The sequence below is a fragment of the Dipodomys ordii genome, unplaced genomic scaffold (genome assembly GCF_000151885.1).
Source record: "Dipodomys ordii isolate 6190 unplaced genomic scaffold, Dord_2.0 Scaffold40, whole genome shotgun sequence".
NCBI lineage: Eukaryota > Metazoa > Chordata > Mammalia > Rodentia > Heteromyidae > Dipodomys > Dipodomys ordii.
The window spans coordinates 14,430,388-14,445,445 of NW_012267256.1; the positions used below are offsets into that span (position 1 = coordinate 14,430,388).

Below are 15,058 nucleotides of genomic sequence, written 5' to 3' on the forward strand. Positions count from 1 at the left end.
GTTACAGTTACATGAGGTAATGAGTACATTTCCTTTTGAACAGTGTCATCCCTTCCATCATTCTCTCTCAGTTTTTCCCCTCCCAACTTCCCTCCCCACAAAGCTGTATAGTTCATTTCCAAAATCCTTCTCTGTATTACAAAATAAAATGAGGTACATTAGTGTTACCTCATCATTAAAAGTCTAGTAAAGTTGGGGCTGGGAAGGTGGCTCAGTGGTAGAGCACTTGCCTTGCATGCTTGAGGCCCTGGGTTCGATTCCTCAGCACCACATAAGAAAAAAACTGGAAGTGGTGCTGTGGCTCAAGTGGTAGAGTGCTAGCCTTGAGCTGAAGAGCTGAGGGACAGCGCCCAGGCCCAGAGTTCAGGCCCCATGACTGGACCCCCCCCAAAAAAAAAGAAAAAAAAAGAAAGTAATAAAAGTCTAGTAAAGTCATCAGTAAATCCATCACAACCAGGGATTTCCTTTGTTAGAAAAAAAATTTTTTATGTCTGTTCCAATCCCATTGCTTGTTATTAATCTGCTTAGATTGTTTATATTAGGTAGAGCTGGGGGCAATGGCTCAAATGTTAGGCAACCACTTCGCAAGAAAAAGGCCTTGAGTTCAAACTGTAATACAGCAGCAGCAGCAGCAGAAAAAGAAAAAGAACCTAGATTGTTTATAACCTCTTGGTTCAGTTTTGGCAAATCAAATGTGCCTATAAATGTATATTTCTTTTAGCTTTCTCAATTTGTTGTAATGTCAGTGTTTCTTCATGATCTCCTGTATTTCGCTGGTATCAGTATTAATATCACCTTTTTTGTCACTAGGTTTATTAAATTATATCTCTTTTCATTAATTTGGCTAAAGGTTTGTCAATTTTTTTTTTGCCAGTCCTGGGACTTGAACTCAGGGCCTAGGCATTGTCCCTGAGCTTCTTTTGCTCAAGGCTAGCACTCTACCACTTGAGCCACAGTGCCACTTCTAGCTTTTTCTGTTTAAGTGGTACTGACGAATTGAACCCAGGGCTTAATGCAAGCACTCTACCACCAAGCCACATTCCCAGCCATCTTATTTGTTTTTTTTTTTTTATCCTTTCAAAGAACCAACTCTTTGTTTCAATGATTCTTTGTATGGTGCATTCTTTCATTTCTTTCTTCCATTCTTTCTTCCTTCTTTCTTTTTCTTTTTGTCTTCCTTTCTCCCTTTTGATCTTCATCTTTCTTTTCCTTTTATTCTTTTCATTCCTTCCCTTCTTTCTTTCTTTTTTCTTTCTCTCTTCCCCTCCCTACCTCTTTCTTTCTTGCTTGTTTGCTTTCTTGTCCTAGGACTTGAAGTCAGGGCCTGGGTGCTGTCCTGAGCTTTTGTGCTCAAGTTTAGTGCTCTACTCTATGGTTACAGCTTCCCCATGGATCATGGAATTGTGCCCTGCTGCCTACTTTTCTGTTTCCATTTCTCCGTGCTGTTTAGCTCTCCTATCACTTCTTTCTTGAATCCTGATACTCTTCTTCTTTTATTCTTAGAATACAGCCTCACCTTTGTTAACTTGACTCTTCTCATCCACTGAGCTACAAAGAAAAAAATCTCTCCTGCATGCGGTATGAGTGTACGTGTGCACGTGTGTGTGTGTGTGTGTGTGTGTGTGTGTGTGTATGAGAGGGGGGGAGGGAGAGAGGTGGTAGTGGGGTTTAAACTCAGAGCTTTATGCTGACTATGTAGGTGCTGTACCTCTTGAGCCATACCTCCATACTCCATACTCCAGCTCTTTTGACTCTGGCTATTTATTTCATTCTATTTTGTGCCTGTCCTGGGGCTTGATCTCAGAGACTGAGTGCTGACCCTGAGCCTTTTGGCTCCCACTTGAGCCACAGCTGCCCTTCCAGCTTTTTGATGGTTAATTGAAAGTAAGAGTCTCATAAATTTTCTTTCCTGGGCTGGCTTTGAAGCAAAATCCTTAGATCTCAGCTTCCTGAGTAGTTAGGCATACACATGTGAGCCACACCACAGAGAAATGCCTAGCTGTTCCAGTTGTACCTATTTATTTATTTATTTATTTTACTAGTGTTTTCTTATTGAAAGGATTTTTTTTGCCCTCTAAAACTACAGAGTATCATAAACTTTGGTTCTTTTCTTTTTTTGTTGTTATAATTTTATTCTCATGAAGTTGTTGTACAATGGGGCTACCATTCAACGAACTGGAGAATATAATACCTTTTTTAAAAAGTCATTTTTATTATTATTATCTTTAACTAGCTGTATAAAGAAGTTCCCATTCTACAAACCAGTATATAAATATAAGATGCAGGTCTGACAACATTGTCACCCATTGCTCCTAACCCATCCCTTTTCTCACTTTTCTTTTTTAAGTTGAGATTAAGTGATTACATAAATTTCACATATTTCACAGTATCGTGGAATAGTGATACTTAGTTAAAGTCACAAACACATTTTAACCTTCACAAGGCAAATTGTCATTATCCTGGTCTATAAAGTTTGTGAATTCTATGAGTTTTGACAATATAATTATTTCTTCCACATCAGGTGATGTTTACATTTCTTTCCTTCTGCTTAGTGTAGGCAGTTCCCTCTTTCCCTCTCATTCATCCCTTCCCATCACTGTCTTTGGGTTGCTTAGTTCTTTTTCTTCTATGTCCAGTGCAGCTGATGGGCCCCTTTGTTGTATGTTGTTCCGTTTCCCATTTATTCTGTGTCCTCCTCCTATCTTCCCTCCATTGCATGCACATATATAGTATACATGGAGTCATTTAGCAATGATACCACAAAATGAGTGACTGTCCTTTGTTTCTCTCCAGTTCTCTTTACTTTGTCATATCTCCTTGCATTTTGGCTTTAGTATCCACATATCAGGGAGACCATGCACCGTGTGTCTCTTTGTTCTTGGCTTACCTCGCTCAAAATAAAAAAAAATTCACACTAGTTCCATCCATTTCCCTGCAAATGCCGTTATTTTGTCATTTTTAATGGCGGCATAATATTCCATTGTATATAAGTACAGCAGTTTTTGGATGCACTCATCAGTAGTGGGGCAACTGGGTTGTTTCCATATCTTGGCTATTGTGAACAGTGCTGCAATAAACATGGAGGTGCATGATGCATGTGTCCTTGTATTCTGGTTCCTGTTGTTTAGGGTAGATGCCTAGGAATGGTATGGCTGGGTCATAGGGGAGGTCTATATTAAGCTTTCTGAGGATCCTCCAGGCTGCTTTCCACCAGCAATGAAGTAGGGCTCTTCTTTCCCCTCCAGCATGTGTCATTGGCTGAATTTAGGATATGGGCCATTCTACTAGGGTAAGGTGGTATCTCAGGGTTGTTTTTATTTGCATTTCCTTTACAGCCAGCAATGATGAACATTAGTTCATTAGTTAGTTTCTTGAGTTCTCTGTACATAATGGATATTAGGCCCTTGTCTGATATATTGCTGGTAAGTATTTTTCCTCTGGTTATGTTTTTACTTTTTTTTTTTTTTTGCCAGTTATGGGGCCTGGGCGCCGTCCCTCAGCTCTTCAGCTCAAGGCTAGCACTCTACCACTTGAGCCACAGCGCCACTTCTGGCTTTTCTGCTTATGAGCCTCATGCATGCAAGGCAAGCACTCTACCACTGAGCCACCTTCCCAGCCCCTCTCTGGTTATTTTTAGAAATAGAAACTCATTATTTTGCCCAGAGAGATCTGGGTATGATTTTCCTATTTACACTTCCCACTGCATCCGGGTTAACAGGTGTTCCTCCTTGCTCAGATTTTTATTGGTTGACACAGAGTCTTGAGAACTTTTTTTTTGGCCTTAGCTAGCCTTACGATTGTAAAACATGACTGCCATTTCTGAATATTAGCATCTGGAGAGTCACTTGGCTGCATAGTTCTGGCTCAGTCTCTCTTAGCAGGTTTCTGTCAAAATTCTAACAAGGGCTGCAAAAGACTTATTGAAACAATTTAAATGGATCACTAGAAAGATGAAGTTTCTCAGTTATAAAGTACTAAATGGTAGGATAAACTCAGAAGGGTAAATTTACTTCTACCACTTGAGAATTCTCTATGGGATTAAAGGAGATCAAATAAATAGGATTGTTCCAAGCAAATGAACAAAGGCCATGGACAAAGAGCTTCTCATCTCTCAAATATCCCCAGGCTCATCAAAATCAGAAACACTCACAGTAGGCTAGACATAACCCTTAGCATTTTCTTTGTAAGAAACTATATCCTATGAGGGCTGGGAAGGTGGTTCAGTGGTAGAGCGCTTGCCTTGCATGCTTGAAGCCCTGGGTTCGATTCCTCAGCACCACATAAGCATAAAAAAAAGAAACTATATCCTATGACTGCCTGAAGAAAGCTAAACAAGGATACTGCTTCCTCTGTTCCTCCTAGGCAGTAGTGCTGGTCACACAGCTTCTCTCAGAAGCTGCATATCATCCATTCTCCATGTGCTTCTGCACCAGAGAATTGCACAGAGCAGTTTGAGCCCCCTGCAGAATGGTCAGCTAGGCAGTTTATTTTAAGACACCCATTTCTACAGTTGTGCAAATCAGCACACCTTCGTCGTATCCCAGGAATATTTATCTTTAATAAGATATCTTGGGTGAATTATATATTATATTTATTTTATACATTGTACTTATATAGTATATATTATATGTATTATGTATACTATTATTTATTATATTTAAATTCATATGTTTTAATATATGTTTATGTATTTTATTATGTATACATATATGTTATATATACATATATATACCTTCACTGACACACACACAGGTGTCTTGCTCAACTCTACATTCCCAGTTGCTCATCATGGGTAATTGCACCTTTCCCAGCACAACTGACTCTTACACTCTTCAAGATGTTAGATAAATATTAATGGAATTTGTTATGCTTTGGATATAAAGTATCCCTCAAAAAACTCACTTGCTGGAAGTTTGGTTCTCAGATTGTGGCACTATTGAGGGGTGATTGGATTGGATGGATTGTTATAGTTATAAATGGATTCACCCATTGACAAGTTCATAACTGAGTGGGCTATAGAAAGTAGGGACTAATTGGAGGATATGGGTCACTGGTGGTATACCTTTGAAAGGGATATCTTGTCTCTGCTCACTTCCTCCCTGGATGTGCTTTCCAAGAAGCCATAAGGTATATATCTTTCATCTGCCGCTCCTTCGCTGTGACATTCTGCTTTATCACTAGCCTGGACCAATGGAGCAAGCCAACAATAGACTGCAGGCTCTGAAGCCTAGCATTCTTTGAATTGATTTTATCAGGTATTGTGTTTCTGTAATGAAAAGATGACCAATAGAATTGAACTGATTTGGCAAAATAGCCACATATTAAGATGTTTCAACTCCACAAAGCTATGAAAAGATTCTGGGTGCTTGAGTCTCTGTTGGATCTCATGTAGATTTGATGAATTGGCCACCTATTGTTTTGGCCTGTTTAACATCTCATCTTTCCTCTGATGATAACTTTAATATTTTTTGAGGGAGATACTCCATTATTCAACAATTCTTGCCATTAGAGATGCACCGATACATTTTTTTTCACAACATAGAGCATGAGACCCAGACATGGTTGTTCAGAGTACCATATTTCTCTAGGTTATAGGTTGACTCAGAAACAGACATTTACCCAAGCAGGGCCAGAGACTTTCTCAAAATTTGATGGTGCTGTAGGGAAAGAGGTAGCTGCTTCTTCCTATTCTTTGTCTATCTCTCTCTCTCTGTGTCTCTCTCTCTTTCTTCCTTTCTTTCTCTCTCTCTTCTGTCTCTTCCTTTCTTCCTTCCTTTCTGCCTTTCTCTCTGTCTCTTCTCTGACTCTCCCTCCCTCCCTCTGTCCTTCCTTTCCTCCCTGCCTCCCTACTTCCCTCCTTCCTTCTTTCTTTTCTTGCTCTCTTGCTTTCTTTCTTTCTTTTTTGTTGGTCCCAGGGCTTGAACTCAGGGCCTAGATGTTATCCCTGAGCTTTGTGCTCAAGGCTAACACTCTTAACACATTGAGCCACAGCCCCACTTCCTGTTTTTAGGTGGTTAATTGGAGATAAGGGTCATAAGGATTTTCCTGTCAGGCTTTGAACTGTGATCCTCAGATCTCAGCCTCTAGAGTAGCATTACAGGTGTGAACCATCAGCACCTGGCTACAAAGTTTCTTCTTGATGGTTTTGCTAAACAACTAGAACAAGAGTTTGGATTTCTTTTTTCTTTTACTTTTCGTGTGTGTGTGTGTGTGTGTGCATGTGTGTGTGTGTGTGTGTGTGTGTGTGTGTAGGTCGTGAACTCTGGGCCTGGGCGCTGATCTTGAGCTCTTTAGTTCAACACTATTGCTTTACTACCACTTCTGGTTTTCTAGTGGGTTTTTTTGCTTCTTTTTAATATGCTTTCTTCTGTCTCTATAGATTTGCATGTTTTGTATACTTCATATAAATGGAACCAATATAAATATGGATATTTATTTGTGCACAGCTTCTTTCAGTTAACATAATGCTTTTATTTATTATTTATTGCCAAGTAAATATTCTACTGTCAGTGTATTATGAGGGTATCATTCCTTTTATATTGCTGAGTAATACTTCATTGTACACCACATTTCGACAATCCATTAACTGAATATCTCTTGATTTTTAATGAACTATGACTTATTTATCTATTTACCTAGTTTTGCCAGTTCTGGGGCTTGAACAAAGGGCATAAGCACTGTCCTTGAGCTTCTTTTGCTCAAGGCTAGCATTCTACCAGTTGAAACACAGTGCTACTTCGGTTTATCTGGTACTCAGGAATCCAACCCAGAACTTCATGCATGCTAGGTAAGCCCTCTACCACTAAGCCACATTCCTAGCCCTGAACTGTGTTTTTTTTTTTGTTTTTATTGTTTTGGTCGGTTGTGGAGCTTCACCACTGGCTTGGGAGTTGTCCCTCAGCTCTTCAGCTCAAGGCTACCCCTTGAGCCACAGGGCCACTTCTGATTTTTCCCATGATTTATTGGAGATAAGAGTGTCACCCACTTTCCTGCCCAGCTGGCTTTGAAGTGTGCTCCTCAGATCTTAGCCTCCTAAGTAGCTAGGATTACAGGCATGAGCTAATGGCACTTGACTTGAACTGTGGTTTTCTAAGTATAAAATGAAGCCAGGTGTGGTGGCACATGCCTGCAATCCTAGCATTCAAGCAGAAGAGGCAGGAGGTTCAGGAGTTAGAGGTCAGCCTGTGTAGCATAGCAAGATCCCTCTCTCAAAAATCCATGAGTTGACTTTTTCTGGCAAAAACATGTAATTAGATCATGTGTTTTTTTCCTACCAATCTCTACCTCCTAGCTGGATAGTTTAATCTATTCATATTTAATGTAATCATCAGTAAGGAAGACTTTGCTATTTTGTTGTCTGAAGGTCTTTTACTTTTCTCCTTCCAGTCCTCTTATGTATTTGAGTTCAATAGGTATTTCCTATTGTATAATTTTAATTATTTTGTCAGTTTACTGTGTATTTACTATGTATTGTTTAATTTTTTAGTGTTGAACTGGAAATGAATAATAGTATCTATTAGCAGCCTATTTTAAATAAGTTCTAACTCAATTTCACTAACAATTCCTTTTGTTTCTCCCTTCTACTCTATGCTGTTGTTGTTACAATTTATATCGGCCTTCATTGTATATCCTATAACATAGATACTTAGTTATTGACTTAGGTATTGTTTGCCTTTAAAAAAAAAGGAAAAAATGTTGTAAGCATAAATACTAACATCATTTATATTTACATACTTAGTTACTTTTGTACGTGTTCTTTCTTATCTCCAATTAACCAGCGAAAAGCTGAAAGTAGAGCTGTGCCTCAGTGGCAGAGCTTTGTGTGGAAAAAGCCAAGTGAGAACTCAAAGCCCTGAGTTCAAGCCCCAGTATAGGCACTCACACAAAAAGATCACCCTTGCGGCACTTCCATGCCTTGCTTTAACATCCCACACAACAGCAATAAGGGGGAGTCTTCAGGGCCCCTGGAGTTTTCAAATGCTGTCTATAGCTCCCTAAAATGCCATCTCAATAAACAGCATTAATACAATAGGTTCGCAGTTAGCCTCAGTGCTGATTCTATCAAGTTTAAATTACATTTGTACTAACCTGACCTCCTTATTTCTGTCCTCCTATAAGGAGGATTCTTACCCTGATTCTTACCGTTTGGGGTGGGTTACACTTTTTGATCTTACTCCAGCACCCACTCTTTGAACATTCTCCCCTCACCCCATTCCTCAGGGTGCATTCTGGAACTCCTGCTCTGGGGAATTTTGTTTAATTACGGCTACAAAGTTAAGGTAATGATGACACTGAACTTTCACGTTGGTAGGTAACTGGGCATCTCTGAAAGTCTGAGAAGTGGAATCACCCAATAGTCAAGAATATTTGCACGTTTGGAGAATGGAGAAGAGGAAGAGGCTCTCTCTGTCTGTCTCTCTGTCTGTCTCTCTTTGTCTTTCTCTCGGTAGAGACAATGTTTGAAGTTGCTGCAACTATTTGTTCTGAGGCTTAGAGGTGAAGCTCAAGGAATATAAACGAAGGCACCGACGGAAAAGGACAAAGCGAGGTGGGTCTCCCACAGTAAGCCACGATCGGTTTCCCGAACTCGGATCCTAGCTCTAGGATGCTACTTTGCGCTTGGCGTTTTCTTCTAGGCTTTTCCCCCCGCGACCAAAGGCGGCTATTCTGCCACGGACAGCGGGCACGGTGTCGGCGTCGCCCCGGCAGGGCGCGCGCGCTCTGCCGGCTCATCTAGGATAGTATCATCCTCGCGGCTGGCTGCCGAGCACGGCGCTGCTACGGTAGGCGATTCACTGGAGTCCCCCGCCTCCTCGGGAGCTTCCTCCCGCCTCCGGGAAAACCACGGAACACGGACCCGACCAGCCAGTTCCGCGCCTGGGTTCCCAGGCAGCGGGTACGCGCCCCCTCCTCCATCCCTCCCTCCATCCTCCATCCCCTCCCACTACATGCGCTGTTGCCGGGGACCTAGGCTCCGCCCACCTCCACTACTGGCCAATTTATCGAGGTCTGGGCACCGCCCAGCTCCAGCGTAGGCCAATGGTAGCCCGGAATAGGCACCGCCCTGGTTTTACAGGACCAATAGAAAGCGTAGCCCGGAGCAATCGGCCGCCCTCCCCCGGCGCCGCCGCCTCCCTCTCCACAACTGGGCGGGGAAGCAGAAAGGGGGCCGCTGGCTCCGCCCCGCTCCCCTCTGACCCCGGTGTCTGGTCTACTCCGTCTTCCTGTTCCAAACCACGTGGACGCGCTGAGGGGCTGCGGGATCTGCGGGACTAAAGGGCGGCCACCCGGGGCCGCCAGCGTCCCCGTCGCCGGGGGGTCGCGATCCGCGTGCCCCATCCGAAGTCTCGGGGTCTCGCGCCCGGGGAGGGGAGGGGTGGCCGGCGCCTCGGCGTCCGGGCGCGCACATGGCGACCCCGGCGCACTCGCTCGGCTACGCGGGCTGCAACTTCTTACGACAGCGGCTGGTCCTGTCCACCCTGAGCGGCCGCCCCGTCAAGATCCGGAAGATTCGGGCCCGAGACGACAGCCCGGGCCTCCGCGGTGCGTACCTGAGGGGGGCGGCACGGGGTTCGGAGTGAGCGGGCGGCCGGGGGCCGCGGGGGGGCGGGGGCTTGGGGGGCCCGGGCGTTTCGGGGTGCGGGGGTAACGTGGGGGGCCCGGGCGTCTCGGGGTGCGGGGGTACGTGGGGGCCCCGGGCATCTCGGGGTGCGGGGGGTGCGGGGACCCCGGACGTCGCGGGGTTCGGGAGGGGAGCGGGGGGGGAGGACGTGGGGGGTCCCCCGGGCGTCTCGGGGTGCGGGGCGACTGCGGGGCGCTGGTAGTAAACATGCACACGTTTCCCAGCCTGACGTGTTATTGCCAGCTCCCTCTCGCGTCCGCCACTCAGTGCCACAAACCTCTCCCCCAAAAGTGTGTGTGTGGGGGAACAGTCGGTGGGCTCGAATTGTGGTCCAGGAGCATCTGGAGAGGAAAAAAAAAATAACCACGGGTTGGTTCCAAAAGCAGCGCCGCCCCCACGCTCGTGTTGCTCGGCTGCTCCGCCTTCCTTGGGTGTGAATTGGAGAATTTAAAAGAAGAATGTGTTTGTGTCCATCAGGACGCGTGATTGATAGGCCCGGAGTGAATCTGGACATGGATGGGTCACTAGGTAGGCCCACGTGTCTTCACTTCACGCAAGCAGTCAACTGTAGATTTTTGGAAGCTCCCTTCTTGTCCCACAGAGCTAGATACCATAATAAAAAAAAGATCACATTTAAGTCTCTCAAATCAGAATAGTTTTTATTTTTGGCTGGTCCCCTGGAATCATAGGCATATGCCTTTGAAGACTTATTACTGATTTTTCCAACAGTGGACAAAAGAAAACCAAAGGTGTGTGGTTAGTCACAGAAACTTCCTCGGTCAGGATGATACCTTTAACTTTTCTCTGGCTCCTGTATTCGGTGGCCCGTCCATTTCATCATATGTCTGAATACATTTTTTTTTTTTTGATAGTTCTACTTCTGTCTTTTTTTCTTTTTTTTTGGTGCCAGTACTAGTGCTTGAATTCAGGGCCTGGGTGTTGTCTCTGAGCTTTTTTTGCTCAAGGCTAGTGCTCTACAATTTGAAAAACTGGTCTACTCCTGCTTTTTTGCTGGTAATTGGAGATAAGAGTCTTACAAACATTCCTATCCTGGCTGGCTTTGAAACATAGTCCTCAAATCTAGCATCCTGAGTAGCTAGGATTACGGGTGTCAGCCAGCAGTGGCCCGCTATGCTATTTCTGCATTTCTTTAAGGGAGATTGTCGCATATGGTGCGATGGAATGTTATGTCAGCTGATGAAGGTAGAAGATTGGGAAGGAAAGAACCACAAGATCTTATGTACAGTGATGAGGGTGATATTAGGAAAAGCTTGCCCATATAGTTCCTGTGCTCTGTGTACTACTTAGAAACTGGAGGTGGAAAGCTGGATGTGGTGCAACACACCTGTAATCCTAGCATTCTGGAGACTGAGACAGGGATGCTCATAAGTATTTGGCCTGCCTGGGCTATGCAGTGAGATCCTGTCTAAGAAGGAAGGAGAGAGAGAAAGCTGAGCCAGTTAAGGAAAGATCACTGAGTTATTTGTGCAGTGACTTTGTCACCCTTCTTTTCAGTCTGGCCTTGTGAAAAGTGATTGATTAGTGTTCACATTGATCTTTTTCATTTTTGAACTCCAGATTAGTCTAGAGACATACAAGAAGATACATACAAGAAGGGCTTCTATTTTCTATGAACTCTGGATTTTTTTTGAATAGAGGTGCCTTAGAATAAAGACTTTTCTTTTATATATATATATATATATATATATATATGTTTTGTAAAAATACTGTACTGAGGGGTTACAGTTACACGAGTAAGGTAATGAGTACATTTCCTATCGGGCATTGTTACCTTCTCCTTTGTTTTTCCCCTCCCTGACTTTTTTTTTTTCTTTTTAAACAACAAATACATTGCTATACAATAGAAAGTTGTGAGCCCCTGGTAGCTTGATGAGAGATATAACCAACAGGCTGTGTTGCTAGTTGTCTCTTTCTGCTTTTTTCTGATTCAGGTTATGACAGTTGGAAACAACTCAGGGAATATCCAGTAAGATCTTCAGTAAAACCTCTGGCCAGATACAAGAATAACATCTGCCAAAAGTACTCCAGCATCCCCCATGGAGTGGACTGAGGGGAATAGGCATTTTTATGGGAGGCCTTCTACCTCAGGACCATTCTTTCATAAAAAATTTATTGAGCCTGTTTATGTGCAAGGTTTTTTGAGGGGCATAAGATGTGAGAAGTTTGCCTCTGCTCTTCAGGGGCTTACTATCTAAGCAGGAAGAATTTTGAGTAACTTGTAGTAGAAAAAGCTGAGGCTGGCCTGCGAAGTTACAAAGGAAAACTTTGTGGATCTCTTTGTGTCTTGATAGGATGGAGTGAGTGCTGTGAGGATCCTTATAGGTGAAGGAAATGGTTCTTAAGTAAAGATGTTCTTTATTTTCTTTATTTCACCATGGTAAAAGTCGTCATGGTCGTACTAGCTTGGCAGTTAAGAGTTTAGGTTTAGTATTAGACCTTGGATTGAATCCTGGTCTAACTTACTTTTAGCTCTTGGACCATAGGTAAGTCCTTTAATGTTTCTTAGGCTCCACTTCCTATCATTTGTGTAGGGTGATTAGTGCTACCTATCTCATAGGATTATGATGAGTTCTAATAAATACTTAAAAGTGTAGTGAGCTGGGCATGGTGGTTTAAGGCTGTAATCCTAGCTGTCAGGTCTCAGAGGATCACAGAAAAGTTCTGAGACTCCATCTTACTTAGTGGCTGGGAGCAGTGATGTATCTCTGTTATCTTAGGGAAGCACAAGTAAGGGGGACCACAGCCCAGGTTGGCCTGGGCATAAACTGAAACACTACCTTGAAAGTAAGAAACACAAAAAGGTGCTAGAAATGTGGTTCAAGGCGTAGAATGCCTGCTTTGCAAGCATGAGACCCGAGCCCCTGATTCAATCCCTAGTACTGTGGACTATTAGATGTAGTTGGTACCTATGGGGTAAAGCGCTGCTCTCTGATATCCTGAATCTGTTCCTGTTTCTGCTTGGAAACTTTTCAGAACTTTAAAGAGAATTATATCTTTTCAGTTTTTTTCATTTAGCTGACCAGTTCTAGTTATTTGTATGTACTTTGTGAATGCAGTGATTGTCAGCTAGAGGTATAGTTGCTCAACAAAGGGCATTTGGCAGTGTTTGGAGACCTTTCTGGTTATTTCAACTTGGAGTGTTGTTTTGGTATTGACATCTAGTATTGACCAGTGTACTGCTAAATATTCTATGAGGCAGGATAGTTTCCCGCAATAATTATTCTGTCCAAAAGTCAGTTGTGCTGATGTTGAAAATGACTATATTTTAATAGTTAAAACCTTTCTTTTCCCATATCCTTGATGATTAGGAATAGCAGCCTGTGGCATTAAGAAAACTGCCCAACAGTTAGGTGTAGTGGTGCATATCTGTCATCTTAACAGGTGGGAGACTGAGGCAGAAGAATCATGAGTTCAAGACCAGCCTGTACTACATAGAGAATTTGAGGACAGCCTGCGTAGCCTAATGAATGCGATGCTGTCGCAAAGCAAAGCAAAACAGCAGAACAACAAAATGAAAACTGCAAGGATTCTCAAGGAGACAGACCTAGGTCAAACTCTGGGAGTTCACTATCCCCTTCCTATCCAGAGACGTTGTAGTTAATGAGAAGAACTTGAGTCTTCAAATTGATGCTGGAATGCTTTCAGTGATTGACGTATTCACGTTGGGCATGGTGTAGTATACGGCACTCTGGAGACTGAGGCAGCAGGGTCTTGAGTTCTAGGCCATCCTGGGCTATTTTATAGTCAGCATCAATTACACTATATCATTATATGCTTCCTGACATTAAAGAGGAAATGTCATTTTGCTGAAGATAAAAAGCCAAAGATATAGAAAGCTTCTGAGTTAAACATTCAGTGAGAATTCATCCAGCTCCAGCCTGAAGACTTATTTTCCCCTGTTTAACTTCACAATAGACAGTATTTTGTACCATTTTAAAAAGTAAACTTTATTGTACTGACTATCCTCATCAGCATCATAAAGCTCTGTCCCAAGTACTTTTGTCTCTGCATATCATAAAGCCCATGACTTGAGAGTTCATTCAGGTCTTGTTTTCTCTGGAATAACTGGGAGCAAATGCTTTGTTGTAGTTAGTTGTGTTTAATTTCTTGAGAGACTGCCAAGCTTTTTTTTAGGGTGATTGTACTATTTTATTCTCACCAACAAGTGAGTGATTCAATTGCTCTTCATTCTCCAGCCTTTGACTATTTTTAGCTGTAGTAATTCTACTACTTATGCAGTAATATCTCATTGTGGCTTTAATCCACATATCACAAAGTGACTAATGATGTCTTTATTTTTTTAATGCCATTGCCCATTTTCTAATAGGACTGTTGATTTGTTTATAATGTTTCAAGAGTTTTAAGAGTTGGTAGTGGTTTTGTTTTCTTGTTTTGACTTGTCCTTAACCATGAGTTTTGGGCATTCGGTGGCTTGCCAATAATTCTCTATGTTTCAGTTCTTCATCTTTATAAGTAATCAATTTACAAAAATAAACAATTATTTCATAATGTTTTATAAATAATTTGTAAGTTATTTTTTAAATCTTTTATTGTAAAAATGCTGCACAGAGGGGTTTCAGTTACATGAGTAAGGCAATGAGTACATTACTTGGGGTTACAGTTACATGAGTAAGGCAATGAGTATATTACTTGGGGTTACAGTTACATGAGTAAGGCAATGAGTACATTACTTGTCGAGCATTGTTGCCCCTTCCCTTCTTTGCTGTTGTCCCACTATCCCCTCCCTCTCCACTCCTCTCCCATACCACCCCCCCCAAAGTTGTAAAGTTATTTCTAGTATACTGTCCTGTGGGTATCCTTGTTGCAATGGGTCATCCTGTGTCCTTGTTTCAGCCTTTTGTTATTCCTCTTCCCCTCCCCAAGTTAGATAAATGTATGTACAAGATGCAGGGCACCAAAATCAAATATAGTGATAATACCATAAAGGAAAGAACATACAAAGGAAACAACAACAATAATAAAATCATATGGTACATTAAAACAATAACAATAAATAGACCCCTTGTTCCATATCTTGGGGTTCATTTCACTTAGCATCATCTTATATGGTCATATGTACATGGCTTTTGAGTTTTTCAGCTCACCTAATAAGATTATCCTATATGTTTGCTAATTATTGCAAACAAGGGAAACCATAGGATCTAAACTTCTTTGGGACTGGGTTACTTCACTTAATACAATTTTTTTTCCCGGTCTTTCCACTTCCTAACAAATGGGGCAGTATCATTCTTTCTGATGGAAGCATAGAATTCAATATATATATATATATATATATATATATATACACACCATATTTTCTTTTTTGTATTGTGAAAATATTGTACAGAGGGGTTACAGTTACATGAGCAAGATAATGAGTACATTTCTTATCAAGCATTGTAGCCTCCTCTTTTG

General features: G+C 42.2%; 1 protein-coding gene across 2 annotated transcripts in view; it reads left to right on the forward strand.

Annotated features, from left to right (window-relative positions):
• The first annotated feature begins 9,234 nt into the window (after positions 1 to 9,234).
• The window catches only part of Rcl1 (RNA terminal phosphate cyclase-like 1), a 49,867-nt gene continuing 44,043 nt past the window's right edge, over positions 9,235 to 15,058 (forward strand). For both annotated transcript variants that reach the window (XM_013018477.1, XM_013018478.1), the window contains exon 1: positions 9,235 to 9,543. In XM_013018477.1, coding sequence (XP_012873931.1) covers positions 9,408 to 9,543 — 136 coding nt within the window. In that variant the 5' untranslated portion in view covers positions 9,235 to 9,407. The remainder of the gene's footprint in view (positions 9,544 to 15,058) is intronic.